The sequence below is a fragment of the Lonchura striata genome, chromosome 3 (genome assembly GCF_050655825.1).
Source record: "Lonchura striata isolate lonStrDom1 chromosome 3, ASM5065582v1, whole genome shotgun sequence".
In the NCBI taxonomy this organism is placed as follows: domain Eukaryota; kingdom Metazoa; phylum Chordata; class Aves; order Passeriformes; family Estrildidae; genus Lonchura; species Lonchura striata.
In genome coordinates, this window is record NC_140705.1 from 87,858,021 (window position 1) to 87,872,511 (window position 14,491).

Genomic DNA, 14,491 nt, shown 5'->3' on the forward strand with positions numbered 1-14,491 from the left:
AATTCCTGCATGTTGATTTTCCTCCTGAATTACTAATCCATGCCAGAACTCTAAGTTCCCCTTGCCTGGTGTTGATACATCTTGTTTTAGTGTATTTTATGCCATTGTCCTGTACTCATTTATGTGAACAGCCTTTCTTTCCTCAACACTTGACTTAGAAAATTGCTTTCCTTTATGAGACCTACAAGAGGAAAAAGGAATTATATTTACAGCATTTTTTTAATTAATTCCTCTCTGGGTTTCTCAATCCATCCTTCACAGAAGCTTCCACTGGCCTTGCTAGCTTAGAGCTCTGGTGAACACTGCTGACTTCCATGCCATTACACACGGAAACAGTTCCCAAAAAAATGGAATTTGTCACAAAAACCTGACTGCCATATCCCAGAACAAGGTGCTGCAACCCTTTCTCACATCTCAATGCTTTAATATCCAAAGACACTTTGAAAAAGCCCCAGCCAAGAGAAGAATGGTGGTTCTGGGTGATTTTTTCCCCAGGATTTATTCACCTCCACCCTGGCTTTGTAGAACTCAATGTCATGGAGCCTCTCTTTGTAGCGGCTGACTTCGCTCTCCAGCTTGTCCACGCGGATCGCCTTCTCCCGCAGCGCGTCCAGCTCGTCCCGGTACACCCTGGCAGAGCGGGCATCCGACAGCAGGTTCATGTTCTGGGACACAGGGAGACACAGAAATACAGGCAGGACTGGACAGAACACGGTGAAGGGTAACACAGCTCCTTCATTGTTTGAATTAAAGGAATGCAGAGGGGTATTGTTAATTCTGAGAAATACAAATAAAAAATCAAATATATAATAGAGGATTGTAGATTATTGTATTTCCAAGGAAACTGCACTGGCCCCTTTCAAAGACTCACAATAATTATATATATTGTATATTTATGTATGTATTTAAGGTTTTTCCCCTCATTATCACCACACAAAGTATAAAGAAAAATCAGACAAAATTGGAATGCTTTCATTTTAAGAAGATCCTTTCAGAGGATGCACTGGTGGCAAATAGCTTGAATGAAGAAACAAAAAAAATTAGAAAATAAATACTAACTAACCTAAGTCAGGGCATTTTTTCCCAACATACACCAAATAAAGGTATACATTACAAGGTTCAGAATGCAAAATAAAAAAATAAACATGAAAACATACTCAATATCAAAAAACGAGTGGTGAATTGTTCTGGTGGTGCCAACTTTTCTTAAAATAATAAAATTATTAAACCCACACCTCTTGCTGAAGTCTCTTCAGTTCAGCTTCCATCTGTTCTAGTTCTTGCTTACAGTCAAGCAGCTGCTCAGTCTTTTCCTCACTTGAAGGAGAAAACACAAACCAGTTAAACATGGCCACAAAATCTGCTGATGAGCACCAGGTTTGAGAAGAAAATGCTGAGATTTGTGAGGCTTCCACCTTTAACCCACAATTTCAGGGACATCAGTGTGTAAAATTTACGGTTGCCATTATGATTTAGTTATTCTTTTGGTTTTAGTCTTTATCTAATATTTTAAATTTTGTTAAGACTTTTCATATTAAATTTAAATTGTTGTTTCCTACTCACACAGGGCAGAAAAGAGGGCGTAATAAAGAATTTTTGCAGTAAGGGATTTTGTGTAGAAAAACCACAGACGTTACACATGAATGTGTACCAGGAGATCCACATTAAAAACTCAACTCAGAATTACACATGCAAAAGGTCCAAATTCTTTCCAGGAGAACCATACACTGACCCCTTGTCAAAATCAAGTAAAGCCAATTTTAAAAACACTTTTATATTTCTGTAATTTTCCCTTTTCTTGCAGAGACGAATTAGGGGTTTTAGGTGCCTTGACTCAACCGAAGAAGATACTGCTTAATAAACTCAATAATTTCAAGAAACACACAATGAATTTCACCTTTATAGAAACAATACAGCGTCTGAGTCTACTCCAAAACCTGTGATAAAAACAATTTGACAGAGAATGCTACAATTCTTATATGACTAATTCTTAACTTCCAGTTAATTTCCCAATCCTTAAAAAATTAGTTTCTTAAACCATGAGTAAGTGCAAAGGAAATATTTCACTCTCTCACAGACAAAGAACACCTGATGTTCAAAATTCAACTGCACCTCAGAACAAACATTTGCTGTGGAAACATCTGTCAATATTGAATATTCTTAAAAGATGTATTGTATATTTAAATGTGTTATTATATTATCCCACATTCTGGAATACAAGTAAGAAACAAAAGTAGAAAAGGGGGAAATAAGAAAATTTAATAGACTGAAATTATAATGCTATCTCAAAGCAATCATACCAACAAAAATTAGGTATGTTTTACATAAAACTAGAGCAGTTGTTTTTAAAAATGAGCCAATTTCACAATTTCCCTTTTGGGAAAGGATTGTTTGGAAAAGGTCACTGAGCCCACAAGCACAGGAGGCTCAGCTCTGCACAGCTCAGTGCAACATCCCTGTCACAGCTTTCCCTCTCCAGAGGTGCTTAGAAACCAGGCACAAACACAAATTTATTCCTCGTTTCTGTAACTTTTCCATCGGTATCCATATTCCTGTTATTGTTCTATACGGGAACACACAGAACTCAACACTCAGAAAATGAGTGTGCAAATTCCATCTTTGGAGTTGCTGTATTCCCTAGTTTATATCCAGTTGAAAAATAATCTTTACAGACCTTTTATAGGAAATTACATCAGCTACACTGCATATTAAACCAGATATGACGATTCACTGCCAAAACCAGATTATAAATAAATTTTATGCTGAGTATTTCCAAGTCTGGAATTAATGTAATTTAAAATTTATCAAATAGATGCAGCATTTAACACTAAATGCTGCAGACAGAAGTTAATTCATCCAAGTCTGGTATTTTAAGATACTGCTACACGTAAAGGGAAATTATTTACCAACTGAATTAAAATAAAGAGTGCAAAATGTGGACTGTTCTGAGCCGTCAGTGTTGCCCTAATTGCATGCTGCAGCTACAGACTGGAGAGGACTGGACTAAATTATACAGAACATACCAGTGTTCACTGTTTAGGCTATCTATTAACTGTCAATCAAACTAATAACAGCAATTTTTTCACTAATTTTCTTGGTGCAGCTGTTTATAGAATATCCTGGGCGGGCTCATTGCAGGAGACACATAATAATACAGACATCAGGAAAAAAGAGCCCCATCTTTTGTCCTCTGTTCCTCATGAAGACCATGCTGCAGCGGGGGATGGGGATCCTCAGAGTAAATCAACAAGATCTTAATCCAGCCAGCTAGAAATAATCTGATCAACAAACTCTGGGAATTGTGACTTATGCTACTTTCGGCTTGTGATATAATTTACCTGTCTCCTCTCCCCATTGCCGAATTAAAGAAAAAAAAAAATCTTTATTTATGCTGCTCCTACACATATTGAATCTCTTCAGATTGAGCATTTTAATTCAGAACACACACACACACACACTTCACTGCTAAAACAACTGACACACTGCATACAGGGAGAAGCATATTCTCCACAGGTCTGTTATTGATCTTCTCCATAGGTCTGTTATTGATAGTCAAGGGAGCGAGGAGTTATTTAAACTCCTCACTCCCTTGACTATGAAGACAAAGTGCCCAAAAAATCAGGAAGTTTTCAGAAGCAAGTAAGTGTTGTGCAGACAAGAAATGTTTTACACAGGAACAAAGAGGTGGGGGACAGGAAAGCATTCTAATGGAATTTTTTATGCCCTATCTGCAACGATTTTAAAACATGAATTAATCATAGGTGAGTATTTCTTGCTGGAAACAGGTCACCAAATCATGTTGCTGAGAAGGAATCCCTCCTGCCTCATCTCCTTTTAATGATCACCTGGTTTGAGAACAAAATGCTGAGATTTGTGAGACTTCCACCTTTAATCCATGATTTCAGGGACATCAGAGAATAAAATTTAGGTCAAAACACCATTATGAATACAAACAGAGACAAACACAGATGAAACATGGAATTTGTCCTATGGGTCTACAAATCTTGTGTTATAAAAATACCCCTCGTGGGGAGCAGTAACTAAAAAACATTTGAAAGAATGAAGAACTGGTTTGAAAGGGGCTAGAAGTGTTCCAAGGCAGCATTTGGAAAGGATCTGAGTGTGAACTAGTACTCACAGCTCCTGCCTCAGCCTCCTGATCTTGGCCTTGGCGTCGGCAAGCTCCACACTCAGGTGCTGCCGGCTCTCGGTGCGCTTCATGCCAGGAGAGCCGCACGGGGACTGCGCGGCCGAGGCGTGCGGCAGGAAACGGAGACAGTCCCGCTCCTCCGACAGCTCGATGATGGTCTGAGGAGGCAGAGCAAAAGTCCAGAATGGCCCTTTACAGAGGCATCTCTGCGTGTGTCATTCATATCAAACACTACAATGGCACAAGAATGATGGAAAGGTTTTGGCCATCAAGGAAGTCAAAAGCTCTACCTGCACCCCTACGCTTAAAGCAAAGAGCCACAGCTTTTGAACAGGACCTTTGCTATTTTAAATTTTGTTTCTTCACTTTAGACTTTTAAGCCCACAAAATGGCCAGTGCTCAGAACGGACTGGGTAATGAAAGCTGTGAATTCCTTCAAAACCACCACCTCTTGAAAATGAAGATAAAATGTGTATCTCTAAACAAAGTTGTGTTCTTCAGTGAGCAGCAGCATCCTTGACAACTGAATAATGCATCAGATCTACAGGAATATTCCTATATCCCCCTATAAATAAAGGTGTTAGCCAAATACGAACGTGTCTCACAGTTTAAAGTATTTTTCCTTTGTTTTGCACAAAGGCATCACCCCCATCCTCTACCCTCTGTTTTATTCCTGTCAAGGCTGTGATCTGGAAAAACTGTCCAAGGAATATCTGGAATAATTGCAACATTGACACGTCCACTCTACTGAGGGGCAAATCTGGGACCACTGAAATGATTCACAACTCAAACTCTTTAGGAAGTATCGTTTCTTGATTCTAACATGATACAAAAACTGTGCTTCAAGATAAGCCTGCAAAACCTCTCCTGGTACAGATTCTGCTTTATCCCCCTCAAGCCTGGACAACACAACACAGGAATAGAACAGGCAGCTTTCAGTGACTGGCTTGTAAATTGATGGCTTATTGATTCCTGGTTAAATGCAGCTGATACAGCTTTGGATTCTCTGTTTTCAGCTACTGATGAATGTTGCACTTGTTTCCCACTCTGGCTACATGGAAAAGATCACCTCTTATCTTTCCTACTTTATCTTTCCTACTTCATTTAGCAAATATGCACAGAGGAACTCCCTGAAACAATGTTCTGGCAGTCAGGAATCCTTGCTTTAACATGTCAGCAGAAAATTAAACTGTTAGTTATAAAAATCCTGAGCTGGAATTATCTCAAAAAAAGATTTCTTGTATTTCTCTTAAGCCACATCCATACCTCTGAGTGCTCATCTCTTTCATCTATAAGTCTTTTTAAATGCAATGCCATATTTTTCAGGAGAGGCTCAACATATTCTTGTGTCAGCACAATGACATCCATCCACTGCAGGTCAAACACATTTTCCTGATTATGAGTTACCTACATGGGGTGAAATGAAAGAGAAAAAACATGCTCTTGAAATTCTAGAAGTAGAAAGGAAGCATAAAGAAAATAAAGCTGCAACTCTACAGGTTAAATTCTCTAGATAAGGTATGAAAAAAACATTTTAAATATATCTAATTGTATGTAAAGGAAGAGTTTTTTGTCTACCTGGAAACAGCCCCTTGAAGTATCTGGCAAGGTGACAATAATATAATTAATAACATTGTAAATTATCTACCACATACATTTGATTTGAATTATAATTTTAAAATAAATTTACATATAAAGATTTCACTAAACTAAATTTCTGTATGTAACCAAGAAATCCTTGAAGCAACAAACTTGCTTACTGGTACTGCTCTAAAAATAAAACCCAAAAATGCTCAATCATTACATCTTTTTGTGAATCAAGTGAAAAAATAAAGCCTTTATTGCTTACTATAACACTCAATATGCAAATCACATATGTGATTTACTTGCCATTGAACACGTGCAACTCCCCTTCCTGCAATACAATATTCCATCTCAAAAAATGCCCAAAATTAAAAGCAAAAACCCCCCCAAAATACCTCCTGAATATGGGCTGCAACAGCTGCTCTGGTATCAAAATCCAGACTTTGGATTATTTCAATAAATTCTTCTTTTTTCTGACACTAAAAATAGAGACATCTATTTTATACACATTTATATGTATAATCACAAGTATTTTCATTCCTCTTTTGTATTTCTTAAGAGCTGTAACTTATAAAGCTGACACTGCAATGGCCACATGAATAAATTATTACCCAGTAATTCTGGTGACCAGTAAATCTGTGGTTTATGCCATGTTACAGTAATTATAACTTCAACACTAATCAAATGATACAAGGAAAATCAAATTGAAATGGGAAAAGGAAGAGGTTTCTTAAAATTGCTACTAATTCAAATGCTATGATTTATTAAATACATGAAACAGTGCAGTGAGTTAATTTTCAGCACTTTCCCATTTCCTTCCTTTCTTTACAGTATCAGGTAAATTAACACAACTGAAATTAATAACCCATTATGGCTGGAGTTATTTGTGCAGTAACAGGTGTAGGGTTGTAGCCATTTAATTAAAAATCAGAATATTCCAATTTTTCAAGGAATGCAATTGTATCACCAAAGGAAGAAAAGTTTTATACCACCTGAAGTATTAAAACAGTAAGAAAAGAGATCAAAACTCAAGTTTCATAGAGACAAACATAATTAAACTCACCTGAACTGCACAACCAAGCAAAAGCAGGAGGAGCTTTTTTACTTCTTCAGTACCTGGCTCTGAGAAGAAAACACGGAAAAATGGTAACTGTAAAACTGTAATTAGAGCTTCTTCCCCTACACCTCAGAAAACAGGAGGTTTTCTTGTTATTTCCATATAATTTATTTTAACCTAGTTTAGAAAACACCAGAGGAGCTTTCAGCTCAGTCCTTTCTGCAATTTAACTGCCAACTTTCAGAGTTACCAAACACCTTAACAGCCGTTAAAAATTTCAAATGGAAAAAAAAATTCAGCCCTTCAAAAAGCAAAACTTTGGAGTCATATTTTTAGAAGTGCTTTGGAGACCTACAATCAAGTTTCCAATGGTAATCTCGGGTATCTCAACATAGTTACAAAAGTGCTTAAATTATCTGTCACTCCCAAGCTGGAAGAGTTTAGATGACAAGTTCATTTAAATTCCTTACAAAGCTGTATTAGATATTCATCTGCACATCCAAAAAATCAAAATGCATTTCCAAATCTGGCCTTAAGTATCTTAATCTCCTAAAGAAGCTTAAGTTAAAGAACTCTGTTTACAGATTAATAAAAATGTTTCTTACTTTTTACGTTCACCATGTCCTCATCTTGCTACTAAATATAGAAATATATTCTATATCTAGAACCTAAATGCCACAAAGCAAATGCTTCAAGGATGACAAAATAGTTTAGGCACTGACTCAAGCTGTTTTTGGAGGGAGCTACATAATGTGTACAATCCCAATGAACATGGAATGCTGAAATTTTTCAAGACATTTCTCAGGTAGATAAATACATTACAAAAAACACAGATTCAAATGGGAGATTTTTAGTCACTTATTCAGACTTCTTGTATCCCAAAGGCTCGAGCTGTTAAGTCTTTAATGGAGAAACAGAAAAACCATCAAGGAATGTGTTTCACCAGAAGCTACTTCAGCTCAAGAAGGGGAATTCCACCTGGCTTTCTGTCTTATCAATAAAAGTTAACAGGAATACTGCAGCAGGAGAAATCCATAGCCTACATTCACTTAACCCAATAATTTAATCACATTTTCTTAATTTTTAAGCAATCCCTGAGCTCCTCTTCACTCTTCATCTCCTGAATGCCTTTCAAACGCCTGCCTGAATATTGATTCCTTGTCTCTCCCCCATATTCCCTGAAGGAGCAGGGCAAAACACTGAACCTTGTCAGCTTCCCTCATCTTCTGTTTTTCTTCCTTTTCCTCCATCAGAAACACAGAAATAGATGATTCTGTTTTACATCCTTCAACCTGCTGATGAATTTTGTCCCTACCCTGTGCCACTGCTTGATCTTCCCTGTGTTCACCTTTATCCCTGACTTTCACACCCTCTGCAGTGCAGGCTTCTGTCTTGCTGCCTTGCTCCCTTAGGAATATGAACTTGCTTTCATGTTTCTCCTTCCCCATTGCCTCGTCATTATCCCTTTGTAATTAAACTGAACATTTACAGTCACAGGCTGTAGTTCTCCTCCAGTTTTCTCCTCCAACTGCCTTCCTGCCAACCAGCTCAGGAAATATTTCCTGATAAAATCCCTGCTGACCCATTCTACCAAACCTCAACTCCAGCCTTCTCCCTGCATTTTCCTCCAGGAGCCAACTGCCTCTGGTATCTGCTTCTGCCATCTGCAATTTGGCATCCTCTGGGATGTCTCTATTAATTATTCCCTAAGTGCAAAGGAGAAAAAGTGGGAAACATCCCTGTGAAAAATCACCCCTCCAGTCTAAGTTTTAGTGGACCAAATCCAAGCCTTTATCAGGGAATTGACTTTTACTCCAGAGCTTTTCTTGATGCAACCAGGTTTACACAACAAGAGTCTCCAAAGATCACTGAGGTTTCATTTCCCTGCACCTGCCAAAAAAAAGCTTAAAAATACATGTAGGGATGAGATCCTTTTCCAAGTTGACAGAGCAAGAGCAGTCTTAACTTTCAAAGGGGAAAGGTTCTGGACAGAACCCAAAGAACAGGTCTATATTCTAGTGCAGATCAAACTCTGCAATTGAACTCCAGCAGAAAGGTGAAACACCTTCAAGTATGTTGTCTAAGCATTAACAAATTTTTTTAATGTGAGGGCTACACTACAGTAAAGTCCAAATTTTCTCAAAAATCCAACAAAATCCCCACAGAAGAGCAAAGCACACACCAACAGAGCTGCCAAGCCACAGATCCCAAAACACAGACACCTCCTTAGAAATGACCAAACCACAAAACTGAATGTATACAACTGAATGCAATATTATCTCTGTGAGGTTTGATAGTGCATTTTCAATGAAATGTCATCTTATACTGCACAATATTGTTACGACATTTTCTCTCAGTATCTTGAACAGAATAAAAAATGTCACTACAAAACAATACTATGAGCTGGGGTTTTTAAAATCTGTTTTTCCAGTAAATATGGTTTCTAGGCAAATCCATGGAGTCTTTTGAAAACCTTAAGAAAGTCTGGAATCAAAATTATAAGAGCATGATGCATTCTGTTCTTTTGGAAACGAAGAGACCACATTCACACTTCTTGCATATGACAGCAGCTGCACATATAAAAACTGAAAAAGCTGTGACCTCGGAAGCAAAAGCAGAAATACTAAATAGCAGAAAGTAAAACCCAAAATAATTAAAGCAAGATACCTACTCAGATGGGAGTGCAAATGCATATGGAAAATACCGATGTTATGAGCCCTGGGATTGGGAAGTAAGGAAACACAGATGGTTCTTCTGGCTTATGAGGAACCCCCTGTCCCACAGACACAGAAGCGTGGCAAAGAAGACACCCCAAAGAAATAAAAACAGCCAGGGGAAGCTATACAGCCTGTTAGAGCAGTTCCTGACCTCTCTGCTGAGGTGTCAGAACACCTGGGGTACATTAGAACTAGGTAAATAAATTCTGCCCAATCCATAGTGGCTCCATGCAGGCCAGGTGTGTCTGCTCCGTGCTTCTGGAATTGAGAGCATGGTGCAGAGATTCCCAAGTGGCTGTGCATAGTCAGCTGGCTCCACACAGGCTAATTTTCTTGGTCTGAAAATTGCAACTCTCAGAGCTGGAAGCAGAGAAGGTGGGAGCATGGAGAAGACAATGTCAGTTCACAGGAGAAAACAAGAAGGTAATTGCAATATTTTTCAGGTACAGATGCAAGAGAAGCAGGAGAGTTCGGGGGAAGGAGAAACAAGTATCAAGAGCTGGACCAAGTGAGATGCACGGAATTGCCAATTTCCTCAGTGGCGATACGTAAAGGAAGTTGAAGGTGCAGTAGCTGGGAGTACATGAAACTTTAACTTTGTGCCATCAGTGGTTCACTGGTTTCTGGGAAATGCACTTGGACCCAGTATAAGCCCTAGTGAAAGCCAGGGCTGAGGCTGTGACAGAACACATTTTTTAGAGTGTGGACCCTTGGTGTGGACAAAGAAAATCATTATTAAATCATTACTCATCATTATGAAACCACTTATTTGATAAAGTATTTAAACAATCTTCTGTTGAAAGGCTCAACACTACAGGAATTTTATTTCCAGTATATATATATATATTTATCTTAGTCAAGAATAAACTTACCAGAAAAAGGATTTTTGCCAATTATTAGCACATTTGGCAAAGACATCATGATCAACTGCTGCAAAGTCTCCTATAAAAGTTAATAAAGACATTATTTACATCATATGTACTGAATGAAAGCAAACATGAAATGCCAACAGCCATTAAAGAAAAATCAGTATTAATTAAACAGTTTTAATATTTTTCAGGACTTCAGGCATACAATTAATACAATACTTATTATTATTTTAATTCTAATTAAAAGAACTAACAAATATGAGTTACTTCTACAGAAGCTTTGTTTTACTGGTTTGCACAATCAGCTCACAGAGCAAAATCCTCTCACGGCAATGAGCTGGCTCAGAGATCATAAGCCAACGAGATCCCAAGTCTCAAAGTGCAGCAAAACCCTTTACATTTATTATGTTCATGTTTCCCTAACTTATTGATACATATTTGTTTTATTTGACCTAAGGTGCATTTCTACTGCAAGAAGTCTATTTCCTTTATTTCACGGTTTCTTTGGCCTCACCAAAATGTGGATGTGAAAATCCCAGGGGTTTTTGCTGCAGTGATACTGGGTCACCTGTGAATATAAGGGTACAAACCCCTGTCTGCACAATCACATGGAATTTTAGCTGACAAGTGGCACACATCAGACAGCAGCTCTGCCTATCTGTTCTTTGGATTCCATCAATGGAGCTCCTGTAATGGCTGTAATCGGGTCAAATCCCCAGTCTAGACAGAGCCTAATTCTCCTGAAGCAGAATAGTCTTTCTCCTCTTCCCAGATATTTATTCCCAGCAAATACCATACTATAGTCAAGGCTTTTTGTTTTTCCACAGTGACAGATCCATTACTATATAAAATGCTCCTACTCAAAAGCAACGTATTCCAGAAGAGCCCAAAGCTCTTACACATTGTAAGCAACAACCTAACACAAGTCCACTTGCTTTAGGTCAAATTGAAAAAAACCCCAATATTTCTTGAAAAACACCAGTAGAAATTACTAGCTACTGCTATGCTCAAAAGTTCCCACCAGTTAATATACAACATCAAAATTATATCTGATTTGATTAATAGTAGATGGCAAAATATATATTCCCTCTGGACATGCCTAAGACAAGTTATAAGGAGGGAGAAACCAGTTTTGGCCTCCTCCAATACCACAAAATTCAACCAGCTGTGACACCTGTACTTCTCAGACTGATAAAGACCATTTTCAAATAAAAATAAGACATGAAGTGCACCACAGGATGTTTTAAATCAATATAAAACAGATAAAATATAATTAATTTAATGAGTGTCAACAGCTACTATGAAAGGAAATCATGTAATTTTAGACTGACTTTTTGTTTGCTTTTGGGTTTTTTTTGGAAGTGGTTTTCGGTAGTATCTGAAATAATTCCATGTTGCTATCATAAAGGTAAACATGTACCAAAGCAGAGTATGAGCAGCAGTAACCAAAACATGTGTCCTGAATGGACACAATCATCTGTTTCCTCATAACACCTCTGCCTCGCCCCAGAGATGTCTGACACCTTTTCTGTCACTTAGTGTTAACCTCAGCACTCGGTTTGCTTGCACAAACTTTTACAGTTCACTAGCATTTATTTTACTGAAGATTTTCACCTCCTCAGTCAAATCTACTGTTAGTCATGGACACTCACTGGATTAAACCTCTCAAGCCCACCAAAAATTTAGAATCACTTGTCTTGAACTAACTGCTGAGAACAGCTCCAAGCTCTTACATTGCCAAGAAATGTACACACTTCAAATACTGGTTCAGGACCAGAACTGTAATTCCAGAGAATAACAAAGATGATACAGGAACAAAAAAAAAAAAAAAAAAAAAACTAAACTAACATAACATCTTAATTTTGGATATTATATTCTACCAGTGCAGGTTTTTTAACAAGTGCATCCACAGCACTGATGAGATTTTTCACTAAACTGAGAGAAGGTTTTCCACAGATATTACAAAACCACATGGAACAAACCAGCATGAAGAGTTAGGTTAACACAGTGCTAAATATCCCAAATTCCCACATTCATCAGTGTGTGATTTCAACTCTCAGTAAAATCCTTTCTCAGTAAGTACAGTGACTGGTCTCCTGTCCCCTCCCTGGGATCCCAGGCATCCCCAGGGAACATCCCCAGGCCTGGCTGTACACTCAGCTTTCAGGGCACTCGGGTGTGAGGCTCCTGCCTCACCCCAGGCTAAGGGAGGCCTCTCAGTTTGATTCCAAGGCATCCATCAAGCCCCAGCTTTCCTGCCTTGGGGAATTTCACAGGTGACAGGAACTCAACTGACCCCTCTGTGAAACAGCCCATCCTTTAACACTTCAATTACCACAAAGCACAAACTTCCCTTCAGGCACTGTAGGGAGTGAATACCTACACATGCAAAAAACAATTTTAGTTTCCAAGAAGCTCTCCAGTTTGGAGAGTAAATACCTTCACTCCTGCTAGCAACACTAGCCCATCAATGTTTGCATGGTAACTAAAACCCTGAAAGACTGGGGAGGGGGAAAAAGTGTATAAAACAGTGTTCAATATAGCTTGGACCATTAAAGGCATGGTGACTGGCTTTACTGTTTCTTAAAAAAGAATAATTTTTTATTTAAAAAAGCTCTAACAATTTGTTTCTATCACAAAGGTTTGAAGCACCATCCACAGTCCTGAACCATCCAAAGGTACCTAGATGCTAGAAATTCTGCCTGGTCCTGGAGCACTTGGACTGGTGAATCCATGAGGCCAGTGCAAGATGGGGAATGCTTTGTGCTCCAAAAAAGATCAATCCTATCAGTGTTTGTTCCTTCTGTTGCACCAGTTGTGGAACACTAATGCCTGGTGGAAAATGACTTCCGTTAAGAAAAGGAAAAGCATATAGGCCTTAGCAGGCAGCACATAAATCCATGTGCAGGAGACGCCGAGGAGAGAAGGGCGGTGGGAAGCACACACTGTGTGTGGACACAGGAGGAGCAACAGACTTCAGCACAGGTTGGCCAGGAGGTGTGGGCAGGGAGAGGCAGAACAAAGGTTTTCTCCCAGGTCTGGGCTCTCCTGGCAGGACGGAGCAGGGGAGTGTGGAAGGGCACTAAAAGCCACACTAAAGGGACACTGGCGACAGCAGCAGTGCCCAGCTGTGGCATGTCCATGTGTAGAACACCCTATCCAGCTCAGCAGGCACAGGACCAGCTCCTACTAGTGCATCTAACTTCAGTGGCTCTTTCACAGTCCTGACTGAGATCCTCACTGCATTTACTACAAATTCCCAAATTCATTCTAAGCCCACTAGATTTCATCACGTTTTTCTAAGAAAAATTCTATTTTACAAGACTAAATGTCCATGTAATAATCTCTCTCACTGGCACAAACTTGCTTCAACTCAGAAAATACCAAGCAATAATACTTAATGCAGGAGTAATTGCACACACAGAGTATCTATTCTGTAAACAGGTCATTATTCATACAAAAGTGTGTCCACACCATCTTTATACCTGTAAACAGTGATAAGAAATTTGACCAGATATCTAAGCAATCATCCATACAATTATGTCTTTTTCATCTTACTCCTGTTACCCTTAAAGCCATAACTATAGAAGAAAATTTAGAAATAATTCCAAGCAAAACATAACAAAACAAACAATTACTGACCTGATAGTAAGTTTTTATTTGTTTCACCAAAATAGACAAATTTTGAATCCTTAATGATGCATCATTGTTTACTTTTTTGTTTATCCTCTGATTAGCAGATTTTGGATTGCTGAGAAAAAAAAAAGAAAAAAGACTATATTAAACAGGCTGAACATTAATCTTTAAAGCTTTCTCTATAAAACAAATGGCATGTTAATGTGCCAGCACAGCCATTCCTTGTCTTGATAACCATGCCTTGTTTTTCCCTCCACAAATCAATAAGGAGCTGTGGAAGATAGAAAGAGCTTGAAATGTGTCTCTGATACAGCCAGCCAGCCTCACATTCTTGTTTGCTGTCAATGCAGCCTGAAACTGGGAGCACTCACCACAATTCCCAGGAAATGGGTCTGACAGGAAACTTTTTGTGGGTGTATGACGGTATTTTACTATGAACAAAATGTAAATTTTTAACTTTAAGAACGATGATGAATAT

General features: G+C 38.5%; 1 protein-coding gene across 18 annotated transcripts in view; it reads right to left on the bottom strand.

The window, feature by feature from the left end:
* CCDC88A (coiled-coil and HOOK domain protein 88A) overlaps positions 1 to 14,491 on the bottom strand; it is a 69,975-nt gene that overhangs the window by 35,506 nt on the left and 19,978 nt on the right. For all 18 annotated transcript variants that reach the window (XM_085575751.1, XM_021537700.4, XM_085575750.1 and 15 more), the window contains exons 4-11: positions 14,020 to 14,128; positions 10,381 to 10,450; positions 6,798 to 6,856; positions 6,130 to 6,213; positions 5,417 to 5,557; positions 4,139 to 4,308; positions 1,236 to 1,317; positions 507 to 665 (exon numbers count right to left, since the gene is read on the bottom strand). In XM_085575751.1, coding sequence (XP_085431877.1) covers positions 507 to 665; positions 1,236 to 1,317; positions 4,139 to 4,308; positions 5,417 to 5,557; positions 6,130 to 6,213; positions 6,798 to 6,856; positions 10,381 to 10,450; positions 14,020 to 14,128 — 874 coding nt within the window. The remainder of the gene's footprint in view (positions 1 to 506; positions 666 to 1,235; positions 1,318 to 4,138; positions 4,309 to 5,416; positions 5,558 to 6,129; positions 6,214 to 6,797; positions 6,857 to 10,380; positions 10,451 to 14,019; positions 14,129 to 14,491) is intronic.